Here is a 21,425-nt window from a genome sequence, read left to right as displayed (position 1 = left end):
TGGGCCGCCTGGGAACCGCTTCCTTCCGATGGCCCCAGCGGGGCATCGCGGCTGCCAAATTGGTGGTTTTCTCAGCATCTGTATTTATGGAATATGCTTCATCCTACTCATACAAATACACATGCCTTGTGTGGCACATTTTGTCCCCTTCTCCCAACAGCACTTTGCCAGCACTTTGATTTCAAATGTAAATTCAGCCCAGATCCCTTTTATGATCTATTGCTACTGACAAGAAACGATGCTACCTAAAATCCATGAGTAATCTGCAGAACTGGAAAATTCAGCTATTTTAACCGCACACTGTTCTTCTGCCTCCTTTCCACATGTGTGAACCAACTACCAGCTAGTCACTATCTCTGTACTTAACACTTCCAACAAGCATCTCAGCTTTTCACATCTTCAACTGTCTAGTTAAAAATAGAGCAGATTCTAGCTTTCAGACTGCACCTCAACATGCCTCGTTTTGTATTCAAATGTCAGCTTCTCCAGCTCAGAACTCGCATTGTTTCCTGAATTCTATTGTTTCAGCTTTACTTTGGCCAAGTATGCATCATGTTCTATTAACCTTGACTATCGTTTTAAAATAAGTTAGGTTTTGCTGGTAGCAAGGCTACAGCTTACGCCACAGAGAAAGAAGGAGCTGATCGGATATTGCTGCATGCACTTTTATTGATTCCCCGATTCCCTAGTGGTTCCCTGCAAAAAGGAAACTCCTGCTGTTGAAGATTTGGTTTACTAGGAGAATTCTTCGCAACAGAGTTAAAGTACTCACGTGATTCACCATTGTAACTCAGGCAAGGCAGACTGCTTATTAAGTATTACACTATCTTGATCAACTGCAAATTGTGAATACATTCAAAATACTAATCTTAACACCGTTAACAGGGATTTTTATGTGGAAAGTATGTTAATTCTGACAACAGCTACAGTCAAACCTTGTTAATTATACCCTCAGCAGTAGCACAAACAACTACTGTATCTCCTCCGTTTTTACGGAATATTTAATAAGTGTCACTGGAGTGAGGTATTTTATTAGAATGCTGTTACTTTACAGAAAACACTGGGAGCCATGTATTAGCGTAACTAGGAATCATAACAAAACCAAAACTCACCATTTCTGGTAAATCGAAGCAATGCATTATGTCGTCTTCAGCTTTTGCTTACTTTTAAAATTTCATAATTTACAATGGATCTCACAGTTAATTATGTAAGCAATAACACAATGCAGCAGAGAGATAAAATGGCCAGCTGCCATTTTAACACACCTGCATTTCATATTAATGAACCTGCCTATCTCAGATTGCTTTACAAACCATACGTGGGGGAATCCTTTCATCCACACCAGTCATAAGGAGAGGCACAATTTCCCATTTCTCCATGCTGCGCATAAAAATATTTAGCAGACCATAAACTAAGTTTGTTACATAAAAGTCTGAGCCTGCCCTTGAGAGATTTCCAAATTGCCGAGAAGATTCATTGACTTTATAATCAAAACACAAGTCAATGAGACTGAAACCCTTGGATTAGAACCTTGTGTTACAGTATTTAAGCAGAGATTGCCCATCTGAAACAAAAATATGGGGGAAATGAAAAAAGGCAAAATTAGTAATAACACCAGAATTAAACAGCCTTATTTCTGGGAAAGACTTGTAGTCAGGTGGATACAGCAAAAAGGCAGGCAAGGACTTCAGTTTCTCTGATTTCATTCTTCCACACAAATGTGCAAGTTATTAGTATTTCTTGATGACATTCTTTGTTTCCAAATCAGAGACAGTAAAACTTTACCAAATTTTTAGTCTGCAGGAACTATGCTATTAAATGGTTCTACTGCTGTTCTGGGGAACGTGCAGTTAGACCCTACGTGAGCACACAGATGAGGAAGTTTAGTCCTACCTACGATAAACCTCCAGGTATTGTTCTCTCACATCCTGGAAGAATACTGGTTCAGTACAGGACATCAAAAAGAAAAATCACTAAATCATCCTCAGACTGAGTGGTAATGTAGGTTTTCCACGACCATCTGCCCAGGCATGGAAAGCTCACATTTTCTCAGGCTCTGTTCTGAAATCTAACGTGATCTCAGGCCAAAGTGTGCCTGCGGGCTAACGTGATCAACAATACATGTGTCTGCATATATGAAGTGATCCTGTTTCACTACAGTATAAATACCACTGAACATACCCATTCCTCAGCAGTAAGTCCCTTTGTAATGGTACTAGGGTCTTCGCAGAACTCTTCCAGATACTGAACATTCACTCCCTCCCTAGCCCCAGAGGCATAAATGCTGCCAGAAAAGGAACAGAGCAGGGCTTCTGTCTCCAAGGATTGCTAGCTCTGCAAAGAAAATTGAAGCAGTCACTGCTTTGTTCTTCCATCACATTTCTCCAAAGACATCCCCCTGTAAAAGCAAAGCTTGAACAAATTTTCTTGCCACTAACTGAAGAGCCGAGTTGATTCTGCCAGTGTGTACAGAGCAACATCTGCCTGTGAACAGCTGGCCCCCCAAGGCAAAGCTGGGGGCTACTGCCTGCTGCTTACAATGGGAATGTTCCTCAAAAACCTAAGAAATCTCATTTAACTCACTGAAAGAAAATTCAGAAACACTTGGCATGAATGTTGGCCATACACAGACCAGTACTGGGCATGTGCTTCAAGCGACAAGCACTGTCTTGAGAAACAACACTGCTAAATTGACAACTTAATGCTTTCACACGCATAGCAAGGCATAGACAGTCACTAAGCAAACTGATCCCGGCTCATGAGTCAGCAGCAGCCGAGATGGTGATTTAGATTGAGCAAACATGTTCTCAAATGTTGGGTCGGAGAAGGTTGGCGACTTTTTTTTTTTTTTAATGAATTGCTCTGTGTGTGAATTGCTACCCTTCAAGAGATTACAAAACTGTGTGAAGAGTTACTAAGGCACACGGCATTTGTCAACTGCGTCTCCACCGTCAGTCTGCCATATAAGTAAAATCAGCGTTCTCCACTCATATGAAAAACAAAGCAACTCAACCTGCTACAGTTTTGGAATAAAAAGAAAAAAATACCACACAGCTGAAAGCAATAAAATTCAGTCCATTTTAAACATTAAGATTAATGCAAAACAAAAAACGTGTTCTCACCATCACCCTTTACCTGCGTCGTGCTCAGATGATTTAATCTCAGCTATCATGACTCACCAAAATTAGATTTCAGGAAGAAAACCACAACCAGACACAGATCTTACATGCTTCCGTATTTTATATATACTAGGGGGACTGCAAACTTCTGACTAGCAAATTTTGTGAAGGAACCTTAACGGAATAGTACCGCACTATGGTCTCCCAAGCTCCATAAACAAGGTGACTGAGGGAGCTTCCCTTAGGGATAGATACATTCAAATAGATTAACTTTTAGTATCAAATTGTCTCTCTGACAAGCCCTACAAAAAGTCAGCAAATTATAGTTCATGTGTCCCGAAAACAGGTGATACCCGATAGCATTAATCAGAGCTTTGACTTTCAGAAAAACTTTCTCCCCATCTTAAATGGGCAGCTTCAGTAACACATTCAGAGCACCGATTCAGCCTCCTGGCCCCCTTCGATTTCTGTGACTGCCAAGACAGCTGGAAGTATATTCTTATCCCAGAGGCTGTTTTTCATACCGACAGACTGAATCCGCTCATTTTACACAGAGGAAGAGATGTCAGTGTTTTTTCCTCATCTATCCTTTCTGAGGCTATTACTCGTCTTAGATTTCCTGTAGGCAAGCAATGTGCACTTCGGACCGTGGCTGAGCAGGCTTTCATAGCGCTGAATAAACAGCAGCTGGAGAATCAGGACAGATAGTAGAAACTGTCCAACAACAACTTGAGAGCTAAAAGACTCTCTTTAAAATATACCTTTAAATATTTTAAATGCCTTTAAATCTGTACTAGATGGGTTATATCCATCTCCATCCCAACTAAGTTTCTTCACCGACGTGGAATGTAGCAGTTCATTTAGTGAAAGTAGCACCCAAGAGAAAGTTGATGGCTGACTGTGCTCGACCAGCAGTTTGTGCTGAAAGAGAATAGTTGAGATTCACATGCTGTGGAAATTCTGAAATTCCACCCAGCAGGCAATGTCCATCTTCTGGAGTCTGCCGGTAGGATTTATTTGTAGTTTCAGGACAAACTGAAACCCCAAAGGGATTTGCTATATCATCTTTCCTAGAAAGTTACTTCTCAGCAATTGAGAATCAGCCAAGGCCATCCCTACCAAGAGCAATTATTTTTAGTTTTGAACACTCCAGACTTCTGGCGTTTCACCTCATTGAATTTTTTAGACTCTGCCTATGTAAGAAAATATAATTTATTAAACAATCAGAATGTATTTCACAGTCTTCAGAATAGGAAAATTTTAGAATGAATATACACATCCCCAACTGTAAATCAGATGCTGTATCCTGATAAATGCCTCTAATAGTATAGCATTGTGAATTGAAATAGGCCAGGGAGTACCATTAGTGAAGGATGCTGCTGGTTCCACCACCATGACATCAAAAGACTTAAATGCCCCCATATTCCAGGACCAATTTTCAGGTCTATCATACCTCTTAAACTTTTATCAGAAAAACCACTGATAAGCACATGCTTTCTAAAAGACCATTTGCACTTGAAAAACACATCAAGAACTTGTTAGCACATTGGGAGAGGCTGAACTATGACTGTTTCTTAACAATACCAATGCAGAAAACAGACCTAACGCTTCCCTTACCAGCCAAGTCACACGCTAAAACTGGTCAACACCGTCTAGTGCTGTTTGGCTGGCACAAAAAGCAGCACGGAGAAATCAGTTATTCACTGGGCAGTCACCGCATCGCTAGCCTCTCTGTTTTTTATCCAAAGCATACCAGCATTTTCTGTTAATTTTAAGGGATTGGAAGTATCTGCACGGAGTCACCAGCAAAACTTTTTGTTCTTGTTAAAAACTAGTTTCGAAAGGCATGAGCTTCTAAATTTGCATCATCTGAAGACAATGGCAATTTGAAGCAATTAGCATCTTGCAGAACTAATCCCTTTACAGCTCGATTCTGTAAGACCTGCATTTCCTGAAGCACCCACAGAAAAGAATGATACTCAACATCTATTTAACATTTACAAGACCATTAGCTGATGGCACAAGAGATTAGCAGCTCAGGTGCCAAGAGCAAAGTGCTGGTCAGTGCAGTGGGCACAGTTTGATTCCTACTGCAATACTGTATTTTGGCCTTCAGCTTTTTCTCACAAGGTACACGTGCATGTTCCAACTCACGGTTCCGCTCAGCAGAGTGGCTTCCAGACCAATCAGAATTATACTTCAGTGAAGTTTAGCTGTTTGTATCAATGTAAGAATAAAAAGTTTGGGGAATTCCTACCAAGGATGCAAAACTCCTGAATCCTTCATGCATGGTTCCCATTGAATAGTCCTTGAAGGGCAGACACGTTAAGGTTGTAATGCTTCACATGACTTTTTAGACAGTTCAAGTTCCGGTATTTCAAATTAAAAGGCTGACCCTAACAAGCTCTTTGAAAAGACAGACTTTTCCCTTCTGTTGGTATTGGATCACAACCAGAGGACAATTAAAAAAGAATCCTTGTCTGTCCACGCCTTGCTTGGCTCTACTCTGGCCTTAGTCTAGTTATCTTTTTGTGCCAGCTGCACAGTGGTTTCTGACTTAACATGGTACATAACGTGTGCCTCAGTGGTATTCTTCTCATCGAACACATCACCTGCCCAGAGAGCTCGATTTCAGAGCTGTACATTATATTTTCACCTTTATCCCTACGAATTAGCTGCAGAGAGCACGAAGTAGAAACAAGTGATGCAACTACAATTCTTCGGCTAGGTTGACGTGCTTAAGGCTGTGCAAAAAATAGAAACATCAGTGCTGGAACTGCTGAAAGGCTTTTCCAAAGCCACACAAGATTTCTAGTGAACACTCAACAAGCACCAAATCCACAAAATTAAGCAGTTAGCATTCAACATTCCCCAAAGACAACATCCGGACAAACAAGCAGTAAAAACGGTTCTTCTTACAGCCCGATTCAACAGACAGCTGTTCTACAGGCCTCTAGACATCACCCTTCCATTTCTGCAGCATTGCACGTGGATTTTGTACCAAATGAATGCAGTGTTCAGGGTACTCAGCACCTCTCAAGCAGTTATACCGTCCCTCACCCCCCCCCTACAAAAGCACACTCCACATGCCGCCCAGAACAGGACAGCAGACCTTAGCCTACAGCACTTTACAAATCGTACAGCCAGACGTGTGCACGTCATCAAAATCACTTCCCCAAGCCCCACGAGCTTCAGCCACAAAGGAACATGTTTCTACAGGAAGCTTAAAATAAAAAGGTTAAGAAGAAACATTGAGTTAAAAGTTTTATTCATTCAACATCTCACATTACAAATATTTAAAAATTATATGCATACTGGTATAAATAGTCATTTGCAAACTATTTAATAACATTAATTTTCACTAGCACTTCAACAAATGAACTCTTTAAAAAAAGTAACTTGTGTTATATAACTTAGAGTAGAACATACAAAAATATGAACTTAAACGTGAAAATGACTTTAATAAAAAATGAATTACCCTTATTTAAAATGCTATAATAAATACTACAACCTCCCCATACACAGTAAAAACTATATGGAAATTCAGCCAAGTAGTACAATTAACTGACATACTTAAATAACTTTTCCTTCTGATAATATGAGCAATACATTGGGGGAAAAACATATTAGGGATTAGTAAAAACTAGACACCCACTTGCTAAAAGTTTCACTTCCAAAAAATATAACAAAAAAATCTGATGAAAATTATAAAAACTAATTATACTTTAAAATTTAAAAATATAAAAAATAAAACAGTTGAATACAATATTGTCCCAATTCTTACAATGCTATCACAGTAGCTTTAAAATAAGATAATAAAATAAAGCAAATGACCAAAACCTTTTATTCCATTTTTTTAAAAATAATCTCAAATTTACATTAGTAGAAAGATTGATTTCTGATTCTTTTCTTTAGAAACACCAGCAAGAAAGAGGATTTACTAGAACAGTAGAAAATGACATTTTTAAATGTCTGCAATTAAAAACAAAGAATTACACTGCAAAGATCTTCCAGAAGTCTGAAATAGGTATTGCACATAACTTGAAGTTAACTTGCCACAATTCATCACATTCAAGTTTTAAATCACCTTTTAACAGAAGGTTTTAACTCTTCAAAAACAAAAGGGGTGAATTATCAAGTCTTTCCAACAGCATCCTTATAAAACGCTAAATTCATTCACTGCAAGTTTTAAATTTGCATTCTGCAGAGGTCTGTGTATGGAGAAGTATATACTATACCAAAAAGCACAGGGCAGTGGGGTTCCTTTACATATAAAATAATCAGAAACACTTTATTTTACATTGCAAAAATAACCATGTAATTACTCTGTAACTACATTGTAAATACATGGCCAGTGCCATGCTAGTGTGATAAAACTACATGCTTATTAACCCCTTTGCAAATTGAAGTGATACCCTAAGACTGGTAATCTAATTACATGTTAATTATGTTTGGAGCTACATGGTAACCCCAACTACAAATCCCATGTAATCAGAAGGACATGTAATCACTATTTAAGTACAGAGTAATGTATATAATTGTTTATGCCCTGTAAATCGAAGTGTAACCAAATAATCTGTAAACACGCTTGTCACACAATCACAAGTGAATATTAGTAGAATAACAATTTCTTACATTAGTCATGCATACTAACATTACATGCCTGCCACCTAGCAGGCTCTCTTTTATTCTTTAAATATAATTTAAAAGAGCAGACACATTTCTGCATCAAACACCTAACATCAATTTTTTTATTAATAATAAAAATGGCTAAACATTCACCAAAAACGTCTGCATTTGTGTGTAATTTTTAAAAACTTAGTAAGAAGCGGTAGACAATTTTGATGTTTCTTTACTTTTAAATTTCTACACTATATTTATGCATTTAAATTTCATGGGTCTAAAGACAGTGTCATTTGTCACTTTCATGCTTTTCTTCTTTAATTCTCAACTTTACATATACTATTTCTTAAATTATATGAACACCAAATACCTGGTGCTGGGCTAAGATGTTTAAGCAACATGCTTTCTTTTCTCTGCAGATTCTAAAATAGCATTGCCAGTGCACAACATCCATAATTCAAAATGTATGCAGAGCACTGAAATGTATAAAAAGCAGAATATAAGAAAATAAAATTTATTAAAATTATTTATATTAAAAAATGAAGTATATGAAGATCTCTCAGTAATAAAAGTACAAAAAGCTACTCTTTGCAATATGAAAAATTGAGGTATTGCATAAAGAGATATCCCGTCAGTGAAAAGTGTGCCTAAAAATGCTCACTGTTGGAAAAACAAGATATACAAAAGTAGTGCATAACAAATATACATTATGTGCATGACAAAATAAGTTAGCTACAAAAACACTGTACCGAAATTCAGCAGGTCATGTACAAAGGGAAAATTATTATTCAAAGCTAGTTCTCAAACAGTGTTATTTCTGGTAATGGTAACCCATCTCACCTGTTTACTGGGTAGGATCGGCACAATAGCACACCCCAAGCCACCTACAAGCATTAAAAAAATTAAAGGAACATTCCAACTATAATTATGTACTTCAGAGAAAAAAAAGTCCCTGACAATCTACACAAGAGCACTCTGCATTTGCATTACTGTTGTCAATATTTTCAGGGATTTCATTATAAAAGCAGCTCCCTTTCTATACTTGACTAGTAGACAGCAAATGTCTCCATTTTGACCTTTGGAACTTGGTAAGGTATAGTTCATTAAAGCCTGTATTGAAAATAAAAACTGCTTCTCATAAAGATAATCTGGGCTGGGGGAATGGGATGAGGGGGGCTGACAAAGGCTTTTAGCGGAGCAGACGTTTTCCAAGCAGTGCTGAGGCAAGTCTTTGGTTTGAGAGAATCTAGGATGGTATCATGCCACTCGGGCAGTTCAGAAGATTGCCACTAAATTTGTTTGTTTGCACACTGCTAAATAATCATTTGAGAAGTTGGCCAGGGCATTAGTTCAAAAGTAATAAAAATAATTTTCAGAACTACTCCTTCATACAGCTATTTCAAACTAAACCCCTGCACCCACTCTTTATCATTCCATTCACATGTACTGCGTTAATGCTTCTCAAGGTAGAACTTAATAATAAAGCAGGCATTAACTTAGCAATGTTGGCACTTCAAATACCTGTGTTTATTTCCTCATATTAAGTTCTGAAGAGGTGGAATCATAGTTGGGATTCTTTCTACAGGAAGAGTAAGAAAGGCATATGCACACTTGCACCATTTCATGCTCAAATTCAGAAAACAGTGCAAAACAAGACTTGGAAACTAACGTAGGTTCATGCCTTCTGTTACAACTAAGTTAGAGGGTATTTAAAACTAACTTTACATCCAAGATGGGAAACGAATAAACAGCCAATTTTAGTTTGTGTGACACAATGGAATATCAAAACTTCAATAAAAATCAGTGATATCCTTGAGGTATTTTTAGGTTTTCTACTTTTTCATGTCAAAATGGAGAGCAAAGGCTGGCCCCTGATGAATGTTAGTATATTAGGATATAGAGTTATATATAGCCATCAAAAATAAAATCTATATATTTATCCTTCAGGAGAGGAAATGCCAGTTAACTAGTTGTCATTACTCTAGCTTTGGTAGGATTTCTAGGGCTGTAACCAGACAATTTTCTTTTTAAGGAAAAAAAAAAGTGCACTCCCCCCTCAGTAGTAACTTTACTCAACTTTTACATTCAGGAATTCTTAAAATGCAATTAGTTTGATGAAAATATAGTAAGCTCTGCCTATCTCATTAGTAATTTGGATGTGGGTGGTAGTCAGAGGCATGGTCAGATACATACCGAGCTAAAATTTCATCCTCAAAACCCTTAACAGATTTTTTAAAAAGATCCATTACTATAATGCTGCTTCAAATTTGCTCATGCATTTTTGTTGCTTTAAACATGCTCTTTCCTGTTGGTAGGTAAATGCTAGCTTCATCTGTTGCTGGAAAAAATCCGAAGTCAAAATAAAAAGAGAAGCAAAAACAGGCTTCCCTGGGGGAAAAGTGTCAGAACAGACTGATAGTGTTATTGTTACATGGTTATTTTAATAAAAGTATTCTTATGCTCTTTATTAACAATAATTTAATTAAAAAACCAAAATACTCTATTGTTTCAATTCTCTTAATATTTTTCTCTCCTCTAAGAAAATGTTGCATGAAATTAAGTGTTCTCTGGGTAGTAAAGACAAGAGAATGCAACTCACTTGCAACATGTTATCAATACGAAAAGGAGCTCCCAATACAGTTTTCAATGACAAGATTCTACAAAAAAACCCATATTATAGGTCATTCTTTCGTTATACTATTGTTAAATTACAGACTACTACAAAAGGGCATGCTATCTTGAATAAGAGAAAGGGTAGGGTGGGGTAGGGACAATCAGGATAACAGAAGAGTGCACTTAATTTGAGGCCTGCATATGAGCACTGCAGTGATCATTTAGTTCCAGCGGAATGAAATATGTCTTGGGCGATCTCCTCCCTCCTTCACCAGGGGCTTGTGGAATTCCCTGCCAGCGCGTGAATGGATAGCAGCCCAGCAATATTCACAGTAATACTGCAGACAGGTAACATTAGCACAGAAAAATGGAGCAAATTTTCCACCGCAACGGGCCCCCTGACATTCATCACAAAGCTGATCATCCAAGACATATGGCTTAACTTCCACCTGTATTCAAAAAATGAGAAGAAAGTTTAGAATTCTTAATAGCAATGTAGATAATGACAATTCCACACTATTTATTATCCGTGTTCTAGCAGGACTGTGATCACGGTTCTGTAGCAGGGAACATCGCACTCAAGAACTTCCCCCCCCCCCCCCCGTACACATGATCATTGCCATTAAACGCCCAAAATTGCAGGAACCTCAGAACAATACTGCTCCCACTGTCCTGGATCCTTAAACACACCCCAAAACCAATGCTGACCATCAGCATCACACACGGTGTCACTGATTTACAGAAAGGACCAATCAACCTATTGTTACAGAACTAGTACACGGATTCACATCAAAACCCTGGAAAATTCTGGGGGTTTATTTTTAAATATGGTGATGCACAATTAAGCTCCTACCCTTTCAGGTAAGAATGTAAGCAGTTTACACAACACTGTAACTGCAGATTAAATATGCACGTGGCCTGCAAATCTCAATGGCTGAATTTCCAGCTTTAAAAAATGTATTTTATTATCTTAATAAACTGCTCATTTCTGTCTTCTTCTTCTGTGGCTTAGTCCTCTCAGCAAAAGGAAACCCACGTAATCTTTTTGGGATCAAATGAGAAGCTTAACACGGGACCGATGCCCACCTACGCTGTTGGCATTAAGGGCCAGATGATGAGCAGTAATTCAGTACAACAGACAAGAAAAGAGAAGAAACACTTCAAGTTCTTAACTGATAATGACTCACAGGAACTTACCAGCTGGTGCTCCAAGGATGATACATCTACACTGCAACATCTGCAGGCTAGTAGCTTTTAATGTAGGCATTTGCATACCAAAACCAAGCCTGCTGTACTGTGGGCTACAAAACCCTGCTCACAGCACTCAAGAGCACCTTCTCTGTGACAGCAAAGCAAAGCTTGCTGCTCGCAGTATCCAAGCTGGCTACAGCACAGTTCATTTAGACATGCCTACATGTTTAAATCACAACTGCGGCACTGCTATCCCCTAAAAGGCTCAGATTCACCTCAAAACCAGTAATCACCTCCATTCCTTAGGTCCACAGAACTGTGAAAGGTCCACGTGACATATCAGAAGCACAACATAAAACTCCATGTTAACAAGAAGATAGGTACAAGTTCCTGTTCTAGAAGTGTCTGTGAGCCTTCTCTGAAGCTCATGTAATTGGATGTTTTCATAAACATTTCCAAATATCCAGATTGTGGCTGGTGTCTCTACTGTTAACCTGTTAACTCTGCCTCTGGCTTAGGGATGTTCCTTTCTGTAACTCACAAGCCTCAGAGGTATGCCAGCTCACAGAAATAAGAACGTTCACAAGTTCCTGCATTTTTAAACTTAGCCAATTTTATCACAGTCCAGACAGAGCACTGCAATAGTTTGATGTCATTTGTGCTTACAGTATATATAAACTACCTGTAAACAATATGACAGCCTTTTTATTTTTCAATTTTTCTCCTCTTCCACTGCTAGACTTGCATTTCTCAAACAGCCCTTCATGCCAACTCAGAAGAATGAATTTGTAAAAAAGGAGACAAATATTCCTAACACCACATTCATCACCTAGTTTGCTATGTAGTTTGAGGTTGGGTACTCATTGATGAGTGTTGTCTTCTATAAGTGCTAAGAGCAGAACCTACAAATACGCTATGCAGGCCTCCTTAGTGGCAATTCTGCTGCTCTATTATGGCTACTCAAACACAGAGGCCGAACTACAGCACAGCTAATTGTACCTCTGCTTGCTTTCGCTACTGCAGCACTGGTTTTCCTGCAAGTTTGCAACCCATAGATACTAGTCGAGTCCTCGGCGCATTTATTCAGTGTGTTGAAGTGCATGTGTCAAATACAGACAGCCTGCAACTGTTACTTGTGCTACCTACAGCAAGATCGCCCAGCTACAGAGAAAAAGCTTAAATTACAGCAACTTCCATCAGGGACGCTTAGGGTGGCAGCACCCATCAGAAGCTCTGCAGTGGTGGGTGCTGCAGCCACTAAGTATTTAATTTGCATTACCTCTTTGAATGTCACATCTTTTAGCAGCACCTCCTTGCCTAATTTTACAGGAAATCCCTTCTTACTACTAATTTTACTTTGATTTTTTACAGAAACACTTTATTAGAAGAAGTATTAATAAGTAGTACCTTATTAATAAAAAGTAGCATTACCACTGTTGTACTTTTCTCTCTCATGTGCCCAGCCCCTCCTATATGAATCCTCTGAGCACTTATCTCCCCGTATTTCTTCTGAACCACACACAAAATGGGGAAATAAGGAGCAGTGGGAAGAGAGAAGGGGAAATAGATTGCAAAATCTTTGCTAGAGTTCACAAGTACTTACTTAAATTTGTAGTCCCACCAGCTTCAATGGACCTATTCACCCAAGTGTCTGCTTATGCAAGCAGAAGTTGCACAAGGGCGGCCCAAATTATTTGTTCAAAGCCGTACAGAACTTATTTCAGAGCCAAGATAGAACAAAGACATTCCAATTCACAGGCCCACAGTCAAACTGTTGTTACAATTCTTCCACCCAAGCTTTACGGTCAAAGCAGAAGAGAAATGATAATCAGACATAGCCAAGTTTGGGGTTTTTCCTCTAGTAATTATAAAATTAAGATTAATGACAGTCATGTAAGAAAAATCCAGAGACAAAGCATGAATTAGACAGAACTGTAGGATCCAAGTTTCTCAGAACTGTGGCCTGAAGATCACTGTAATTGGCAAAGGCACATTTTATATAGATGAAGGCAGAAGAAAGCAACATGCAGATCTATTTGGCATATTCCTTTAATTTATAATAGCAAAGGAATAAAATAACCAGACACGACCTTTATGTAAGCTATGGAGGATGACTGTGAGGCTGTAATGCACACTGACGAGTTCACAACGCACTACTATGGTGCTCTTTAGGAACACCCAGCACACTATGTGTAACACTAGGGCCATATTCTGCCCACTCTCCCGAAAGATGCAGAACAGGAGTAAGAACTGCTCCATCCTTGGCAGATACCTTACTCCCTGACATTATACAAACACTACAAGTGCAAATACTTGCAGTGGGAGTATATGACGAGTACAATATTCTTATGAAAGGGCAAAGCAGCTGACATGCTTCCCATCATGCTATGCAATTTGAGAAAGTCTGCTTCACAGTTGCCTCCCACGTTCCAGAACCAACAGCTCTGTACCACTCCTTCATTTTTATTCTGTGTTGTATCTAAGCGGAACAATCTAGCCCTAAATATGCAATTAATCTGATATAACATTTACAGTCTTCACAATGACACACATTTACATGGAAAAGCATTTCTAGAGAAAGCACTGAACAAAAATAGAATATGCTTGAAGACCTTACCCGTTTATCTATCTCTCCATGCTGCAGCTGAACAAAGCGAGCACTGATAGCAGCTATGTAACTCTGTTGATTAGAAAATGCAACCCGCCCAGCTCCTTTTGGGTACTTCAGCTCAGGGTCTGTGTCAATTCCAGCATAGCACACCCCTCCATACAGCCGATCCATTATCATTGCAAGTTCCACTAAACCAGAAAGGAAAATGAAACAGTGGTGTAGACTTGGCATTTTTTTTTCTAGAAGCATCAAATGAAACAATCCAATTGTATTCATGTTCCCCACTGTAAGTGTCAAGAAGACTTAATACTTCCCTTGCTGAAATAACTTGTTTCCCCCGTTGCTCCCCAAATCAGACTGCATATTCAACATGCCCAGTGCTGCGGAACACGCAGTGTACCTGCTCGTAAAGGCCGAGGAACACCACCAACAAAAATGGTTTTTCGTGGGTCAAGAGGCTGTGAACCATCCATTACAAAATCACTATCACTAAGGTTCCAAGGCCGGATCTGAACCTATGGACAAAAAGCCTTTTTTTTTTAACCATTCACAATTCAAAGTATCTCAGTAATATAAATTAAAACAGTATCCTACAGAGAAGAAAACCTCTTTAATGGCTGTACTTTGTAAACTTGTTTTCTACTTGTTCAGCAACCATTTCTCAAATTGAAATGCTAACAAGCTCAGTTAAGACAGACCACTTGATCATACCAAATTTTACCACTTCCTTGTTACCCAAATTTCTGGGAAAAAAAAAACCCTCACCCTCTACTTACGCATTTACTTAATCATGACCAAACTGTGCTGTACGAACCACACTGGTGCATACGTATCAACACTATTTGTGTTGTTCTAGGCGAGTGTAAGCACTAGACTAGCGTTATCTCAATGCAACAGGCTCCAGCGTGCAAAGCCGCGTGTTTATTTACTATGCAAAACTAGCTGCTTTATACTTGCCTACAGCTGGCCAAATATGAAGCACAGGATTATAGCAGAAGTCTCTCCAACTATTAACAGACTCACATCAGCCCCAAACCCATCTGTACTGATAATTTACAGTTCAATACCACGTTATGTTTTTTTTAATTTAATTTGTCTCTGTCAAAACATACTACATACGACACTCAGGCAATATGAATTCTACATTTTAATCAATAATAAGCGTAAAATACCTGTCTGGAAATATATTGGTTACATCAGCAATGGTGAAATTTAGCAAAACTTCTTCTAACAAAAATATGAACTGTAACTAGACTAAAAAACTTCATAATGTCTAGTTTAAAAATAAGTAAGCTGGTCTTCCCTTTGAGAACTTAAGGCACCATAAAGAAAATTAAACACTCTGAAGACATAAAAAAGGAAAAAAAGGCACCTGAAGAGAACAATTTCTGGTTATCATACAGGAATTGTGCAGGCCCTAACAATTCCACCTACCGGTTTGTCTTTGATAGTGGGGCTGGAAACACAAAGATAGAGCTTTCCATCTTCTTCAATACATGCATCAATCAGGGCCTGTACAGAGCTTTCATCTTGGAACAGCAAAAATGCATATCCTATGAAAGGGAAAATGAACACGTGACTTCATTTGTCTGTTTGCCTACAGGAGAGTAATTTAACCCAGAGTTATGCTTGGCACCGCGTCATCATGCTACCATACACTAAGGGTCAATCTTTAAGGTGCTCACACACATTTCCAAGCCAGCCTCCTGCAAGTCCTCTGCACTGACATGATGGAAAGCAGGGAGCCTGCTGATCAGCACACTTGCTCCCCACTTCCTTTAAAAAGGGTAAGCCAGCAGCAGCATGAACTGAACAAAACCCACAGCTGTAGAGGCAAATCTGCCAAGATGGTTGTTAATATCAGGTACGAATCCTTCCCAGCTTCTGTGGAGGGCATTTCATCCCTTTAAAGAGGGCTAGTCTTGACTATTACAAAAATGAAGAACAACAGGGAGAGAAAAAGGAAAATGGAATAAAGTAAAAACAGGAGTTTAAGGAAGAATTCTTTTAGTGCAGAGTAACTGTAACGCCACTTTCTAAATTCCACCAGTTTATAATAATCCCAAGGATTCAAGTTTTTCCCTCTCAATACTGGGTCACCAAAATGTTGTCTAAAATAGAGTCTTATCAAGAAAAAATATACTAAAATGCTCCTATGTTATTGGTTATCAGACATTTACCTTTAGGAGGAAAATAAGATTTGCTCTCTGCCTTGTGTGGCCAGTCTACAATTAAAGGTCCAAAGCGACGAAAACTAGCAGTGATCTCATCTGTGAAAAGAGAAAGGAAGAGGCACAAATTGAAATTGAAATAAAACTGAATGGAAGACATCTAAAGACACTGATTTCGGGTAGCTTCATCCTATAAATAAACATTCTGTGACCCTAAAGGTTCAGCAGCTCATAGCAGTGCTTACTAGCTGATGGGGAATCTTTATGACCAGTCAGAACATCCATTATAAAACAAGACAGGACAAAGATCAAGCCTTTCTTTCTACTGATGATCATAAATAAAAGCATGTAACCCACCAATTTGCAGAAATGGATTCACTGCATTTATACAGCTATAATAACCCAGCTTCAACTATTCTCCCACAAAGAGTTTAGAGACAATTTGCTGACTTGCTAGTAAGCAATCAGCTCTGCCGATATGACTTATAATTGCAGAAAGACTTGGAAAAAATGGACAATCACAAGACCCAGCCATGCTTGTTCATATCACATGCTAGTGACACATGTGCAATCACTATCTGAGCTCGACCTCAAACTAACAGAGTAAACTGGCAGGACACAGTTTTGTAATTTTATAGGAGAGAGCGTATCACTATATCAAGAAGCAATTCTTGCATCCATTTAAATTCTGCCTCTGACCTCAGATTACTGGTAGAGATTTGCATATGCTAGCCCCACAGAAGTCTAGTTTCAATTGAAATTGAGCAATTATTCCCTTTTCCTTCTCCACAAACACACTTGAACCATCACTAGTTAAGTTTCCTGAGTAAGAATTCGTCATTAAAAAACTGAAACAAAAGAACAACTTTCACATTGCTGGAATGTCATCTAAACTGGCACGCTGCTCAGCTGTGTTCTGTTGATGGTATTACACGGCTTTCTATATTAGGATGCTTTGTTGGGGGTTTCTAATACACAGTTTAGAGGATTTTCCCCATCCTCAAATTTGGTTAGAAATCTGAAAAGGTGTTACTAATTATGCCTTTTCCAGTTTGTTTACATTCTTTGATGGCATTGCTAATGAAATAGCAATTGACAATCCACTGCTCCGACAGCTTCTCTGTGCACTGCAGATCATCAGGAAGATATACAACAATGGTCACGTGTCAAGGTTACATGCTGCTGCTGAAGATACAAACCAAGGAGAACAATATTTACAAGGTATCTACTCTTAATATAGATCTCCATTTAGAACAGCACAACACAAATTTCATGCTGAAGCCCATACATAAAATGCTTTCTAGAAACAGGACCAGAAAAACCTAAAAAACTCAGCTGTGATGTAGATTTTAGCTTGTGTACTCCTAATTCTAATTCACATTTGTGCATTTAACAGGAAGAACACTGACAGAAACAAATGAAAATTTCAAGCCACCCTCCTAGCAAAGGTTTAGGAAGTGTCCTATTCTTAAATAACTAGGGTCCACAGAGATCAAACTATTCCCGTGCTCATCTGCTTTTAAAACCACAAAGGTGTCAAAAGTTAAAAAACAAGCAAAACCCCAAAAACAACAAAGAAAAAGATACCATATGACCATTCTTTCATATAACACCATGTCATATCTGACCTTTTAACAATAAAGTAGCTCTTATGCTTGACACGAAAGTCAGGGTGTCATGTCACAGTAGTATATACTGCAGTGCATTACAAACACTCTGTGGGTACTAAAATGATTCTGTGATTAAGAAAAAGCAACTTTTCAGACTTACAGTTGCTGTAGCTCTTTATAAATGCCATCTCAGCACATTCATACATAGAGAATACAGAATTCTGGTGAAATGAAGCTTCACAACACTCATGCACGACTTTTTTTTTTTTTCTTTAATAACAACTGCAGTATTGTGTCACCTTTGTCTTATATGATGGACCCACCACAAATTCCTGGCTCCTCACTGTATGCAACTGCCTCTGCACAGATTCATTCCTGTCTCAGTCCTTGCCATGCCCACGTTACCAGCTACCACAGGACACAATCACTGCTGGAAACAACTTCTGAGAACTACATATAAGCATACAAAGAGCTATGACTTACCTATGCTATACAAAGTTTACAAAACTACTAGCAATACTTTTCCTACTACTGGCTTCTGGTGCCTATAAAATGATTGCCATGTATTTATGAGTTTCAACAAGTGATATTTACTTGTTTATTTTTGCACCATTATCCCTTTTTTTTTACAATTTTTATACTGTAAGAAGTCAGTTAAATGTGTGGTAACGCACGATTTTGTTCTTTAATGACAGAACAATGCTATAGCCTAAACTATCTTGAATCATCTCACATTTGCCATGGACTGAAAGTGGTAATATGCAAAGAGCCATTTACATATAAAAGCCTTTCTGTAGAGTTTGGAAAACAATCATTCATGAGCTAACAGACAAAAGGTTTCACACCACAGCTTTGTCATCAAGCCAGAAAAAGCTTTTCTGGATAAGATTCTCTGGGCGTACCTTCATCAATATCTGGTGGCAGTCCCCCAACAAAGACTTTACGTGAATACCGTTCCACTCTTTCTCCATTCTGATGGGAGAAGCAGTGAGGTGATCCTAAACCACTGTGAAGAGTCTGATCCCCACGTCCATCATCCAAGAACCCGTCTTCCATTGGAAACAGTGAAGACTGACCTAAAAAGGAGGTTAAAGAAAAAAAAAAAAAGGAAAAAAACATACTAACAAAGCACACACAGTTTATATAATTAAAAAAAAAATGCACTAGCTGCTACATTAGCACTAAAACTGTTCGCAATTTTCCCCTTTAATGAGCAGTTACATTCTCAATTTCATATGACCTTTTAGTTTTCAATATCATTCGGTAAATCGAATGCATTATTTCAGAGAAGATTGCTACCTTCTTCATAACTGCACTACAACTGATGAAGAATTGAAACAAACCCGAATTTCTAATGGATGCTCAAGTTGACTGTCTTCCATAATATTTCATGTTGCCAATTAAATTTCTTTTTAAAAGGTGTAAAATCAGAAGAGAATATAAGTTTTTTCTTCCCTGAGACTTTCCCAATAGCAGACATCACTAAAACCTAAGCTGTATATATAATTTTCAGAGAAGAGCTTCTTACAATGAGTAGATATAATTTCATGGTGCAGATGGGAAAATAAGAATTCTATCAGCTAAATATATTTAACATTTTAATTACCTGATATCAAAACATACCATAAGCCACCCACTTGTAAATTACAAAAATAACCTGATAAAAACAGGAAGATCCACTGCAATTTACCGCAAATGAAGACTGAAAACTAGGCAATACTGTGTCATTCCTAGAAGCAAGTTTACTTAGATGTTACAACAGAGTTTCGTTAATGGACTCACTCTAAGAGAAAATGTTGTAAGCATGCTTCCCCTCACAGCCCAATATTCTATGATAATCCTTTACCATAGATTTCTTTAATAATATTTATTACTTTTAAATAAGATTCTTTGATTTATAAATGCAACTGTTTAACATCATAAATAGAGCACACAAGCTGATCTCTTCCATGAATTCACCCTTTAGTTACAGTACTCAATATCTAGGCAACAAACTGAATAGACTTCTACTCATTTAAGGAGCAATTTGGGAATAAATAAATATATATAGGGAAAGTAAACACATAAATGAGGTGTGCTACAAGTTTTAGGATATATTTCCTTTTACCTATGATGTGATATACTCTAATTCATTACAATCTACCACAGTAATGTATTGGTAAGGTTAATTTATCTTGCTCTTCCTTCTTTCCTCTGAAATACATTGATTTTTAAAAAAGAAAGCATCTTGAAAACAGAAAATTTGACCAATTCAAATATCCAGACATTTTATATGCAAAAATCAAACAGCTAACAAGGGGGGGGGGGGGGGGAATACAATAAAACCCACAGTCCATAGAAGTTACACAAATAAAAAATGGAAGACTCTGTCATCTTGCTTTATTTGAAATTCCAATAATCCTTGTACACCTTTCATTAAAATAAAAGTCAACTATAATCAAACCTATTTCTGTAGCTAGACAATCCTGGTTCCTACTATGATAACAATATTGAAACGTAGACTGAAATGTTATTTTGTCTTCCCCTAATGAACTGATACACATGTCATTTGTTTCACCTCTTAAGATCCCAGTCCTGCAGGTACTGTTGGAAGGGATCAATTCTCCATACCTTACATGTAACCTTTTCAGGTTGATCAGCATTACCACTGCTGTTAGATAATTCAACATGCATGCTTGCAGGATCTGGTTCTTTAACCTAACAGGCCAGGATGTATATTCGCTATGGTCTATGCTGCATCAGGGAAAGCATCAGCACTCAAAAGAACCAAAATAAACTTCTCCAGCATTGGCATTCATAGCATACCCACAACCACAGCAACGTAGCCCTTCAGTCCACTGTAAGGACTGTGATCATTTCAGCCTCAATACTACTGCTGTGAAGTACTACCTAATTCAGTTAAAATGTTTATTTATGGCATGCAGACTATGTAAACTGTTGTGAAACTGATCCTTTATAAACTTAAATTTTGGAGTTTGCCCTCTAGTAACAACTTAATGTTATTTCTCCCATGAGACATTGTCAACATTAGAAAATTAAATAGGAATATTGTTACCTCGCCTTCTCCCATATGTCCTTGCTGCATGTTAAATGAGAAAGAAAACAGCCTTTCAATCATTGTTATAAGGACCAGAAGACCTTGTTTTATCGCCTTTATACTAACTCAGTGCTTCTCAAGCCTTTTCACACTCCAGGTCATTTAAAATGGTGTTCACAAGCTGACCTCCCCCACCACCCGCAATACCATGCCTTCCTTACACCATCTCTGTCACTTACTGATAAAACATGTTGATAACGAGGCTGACAAAGTGTATCTGTTTACTCAAAGAGACTTGTTTGAAAAGAATTTTAGTTCCTAATTTGCACATTTATCTTCAATCTATTCCTTAGTCCTCTGCTGGGTGTATGCCTACAATTAAATTTATCTTTCCTCGTGCACCAGGTCTCCTGACACATTCTGCTACATCCCATGCTCTCTACCCTCCCA

General features: G+C 38.2%; 1 protein-coding gene across 2 annotated transcripts in view; it reads right to left on the bottom strand.

The window, feature by feature from the left end:
* Positions 1-6,370: 6,370 nt before the first annotated feature.
* CPEB4 (cytoplasmic polyadenylation element binding protein 4) overlaps positions 6,371-21,425 on the bottom strand; it is a 45,282-nt gene continuing 30,227 nt past the window's right edge. The window contains exons 3-9 of one of the 2 annotated variants that reach the window (XM_056348114.1): positions 20,994-21,017; positions 18,841-19,014; positions 16,338-16,427; positions 15,592-15,710; positions 14,558-14,672; positions 14,164-14,345; positions 6,371-10,804 (exon numbers count right to left, since the gene is read on the bottom strand). In XM_056348114.1, the coding sequence (XP_056204089.1) occupies positions 10,577-10,804; positions 14,164-14,345; positions 14,558-14,672; positions 15,592-15,710; positions 16,338-16,427; positions 18,841-19,014; positions 20,994-21,017 (932 nt within the window). In that variant the 3' untranslated portion in view covers positions 6,371-10,576. The remainder of the gene's footprint in view (positions 10,805-14,163; positions 14,346-14,557; positions 14,673-15,591; positions 15,711-16,337; positions 16,428-18,840; positions 19,015-20,993; positions 21,018-21,425) is intronic. The other variant, XM_056348115.1, reaches the window with a different exon arrangement.

Source organism: Falco biarmicus, chromosome 8, assembly GCF_023638135.1.
Source record: "Falco biarmicus isolate bFalBia1 chromosome 8, bFalBia1.pri, whole genome shotgun sequence".
NCBI classification, from domain to species: Eukaryota; Metazoa; Chordata; class Aves; order Falconiformes; family Falconidae; genus Falco; species Falco biarmicus.
The sequence above is the reverse complement of the archived record's forward strand: the minus strand, read 5'-3'. Positions and strand labels throughout refer to the sequence as shown.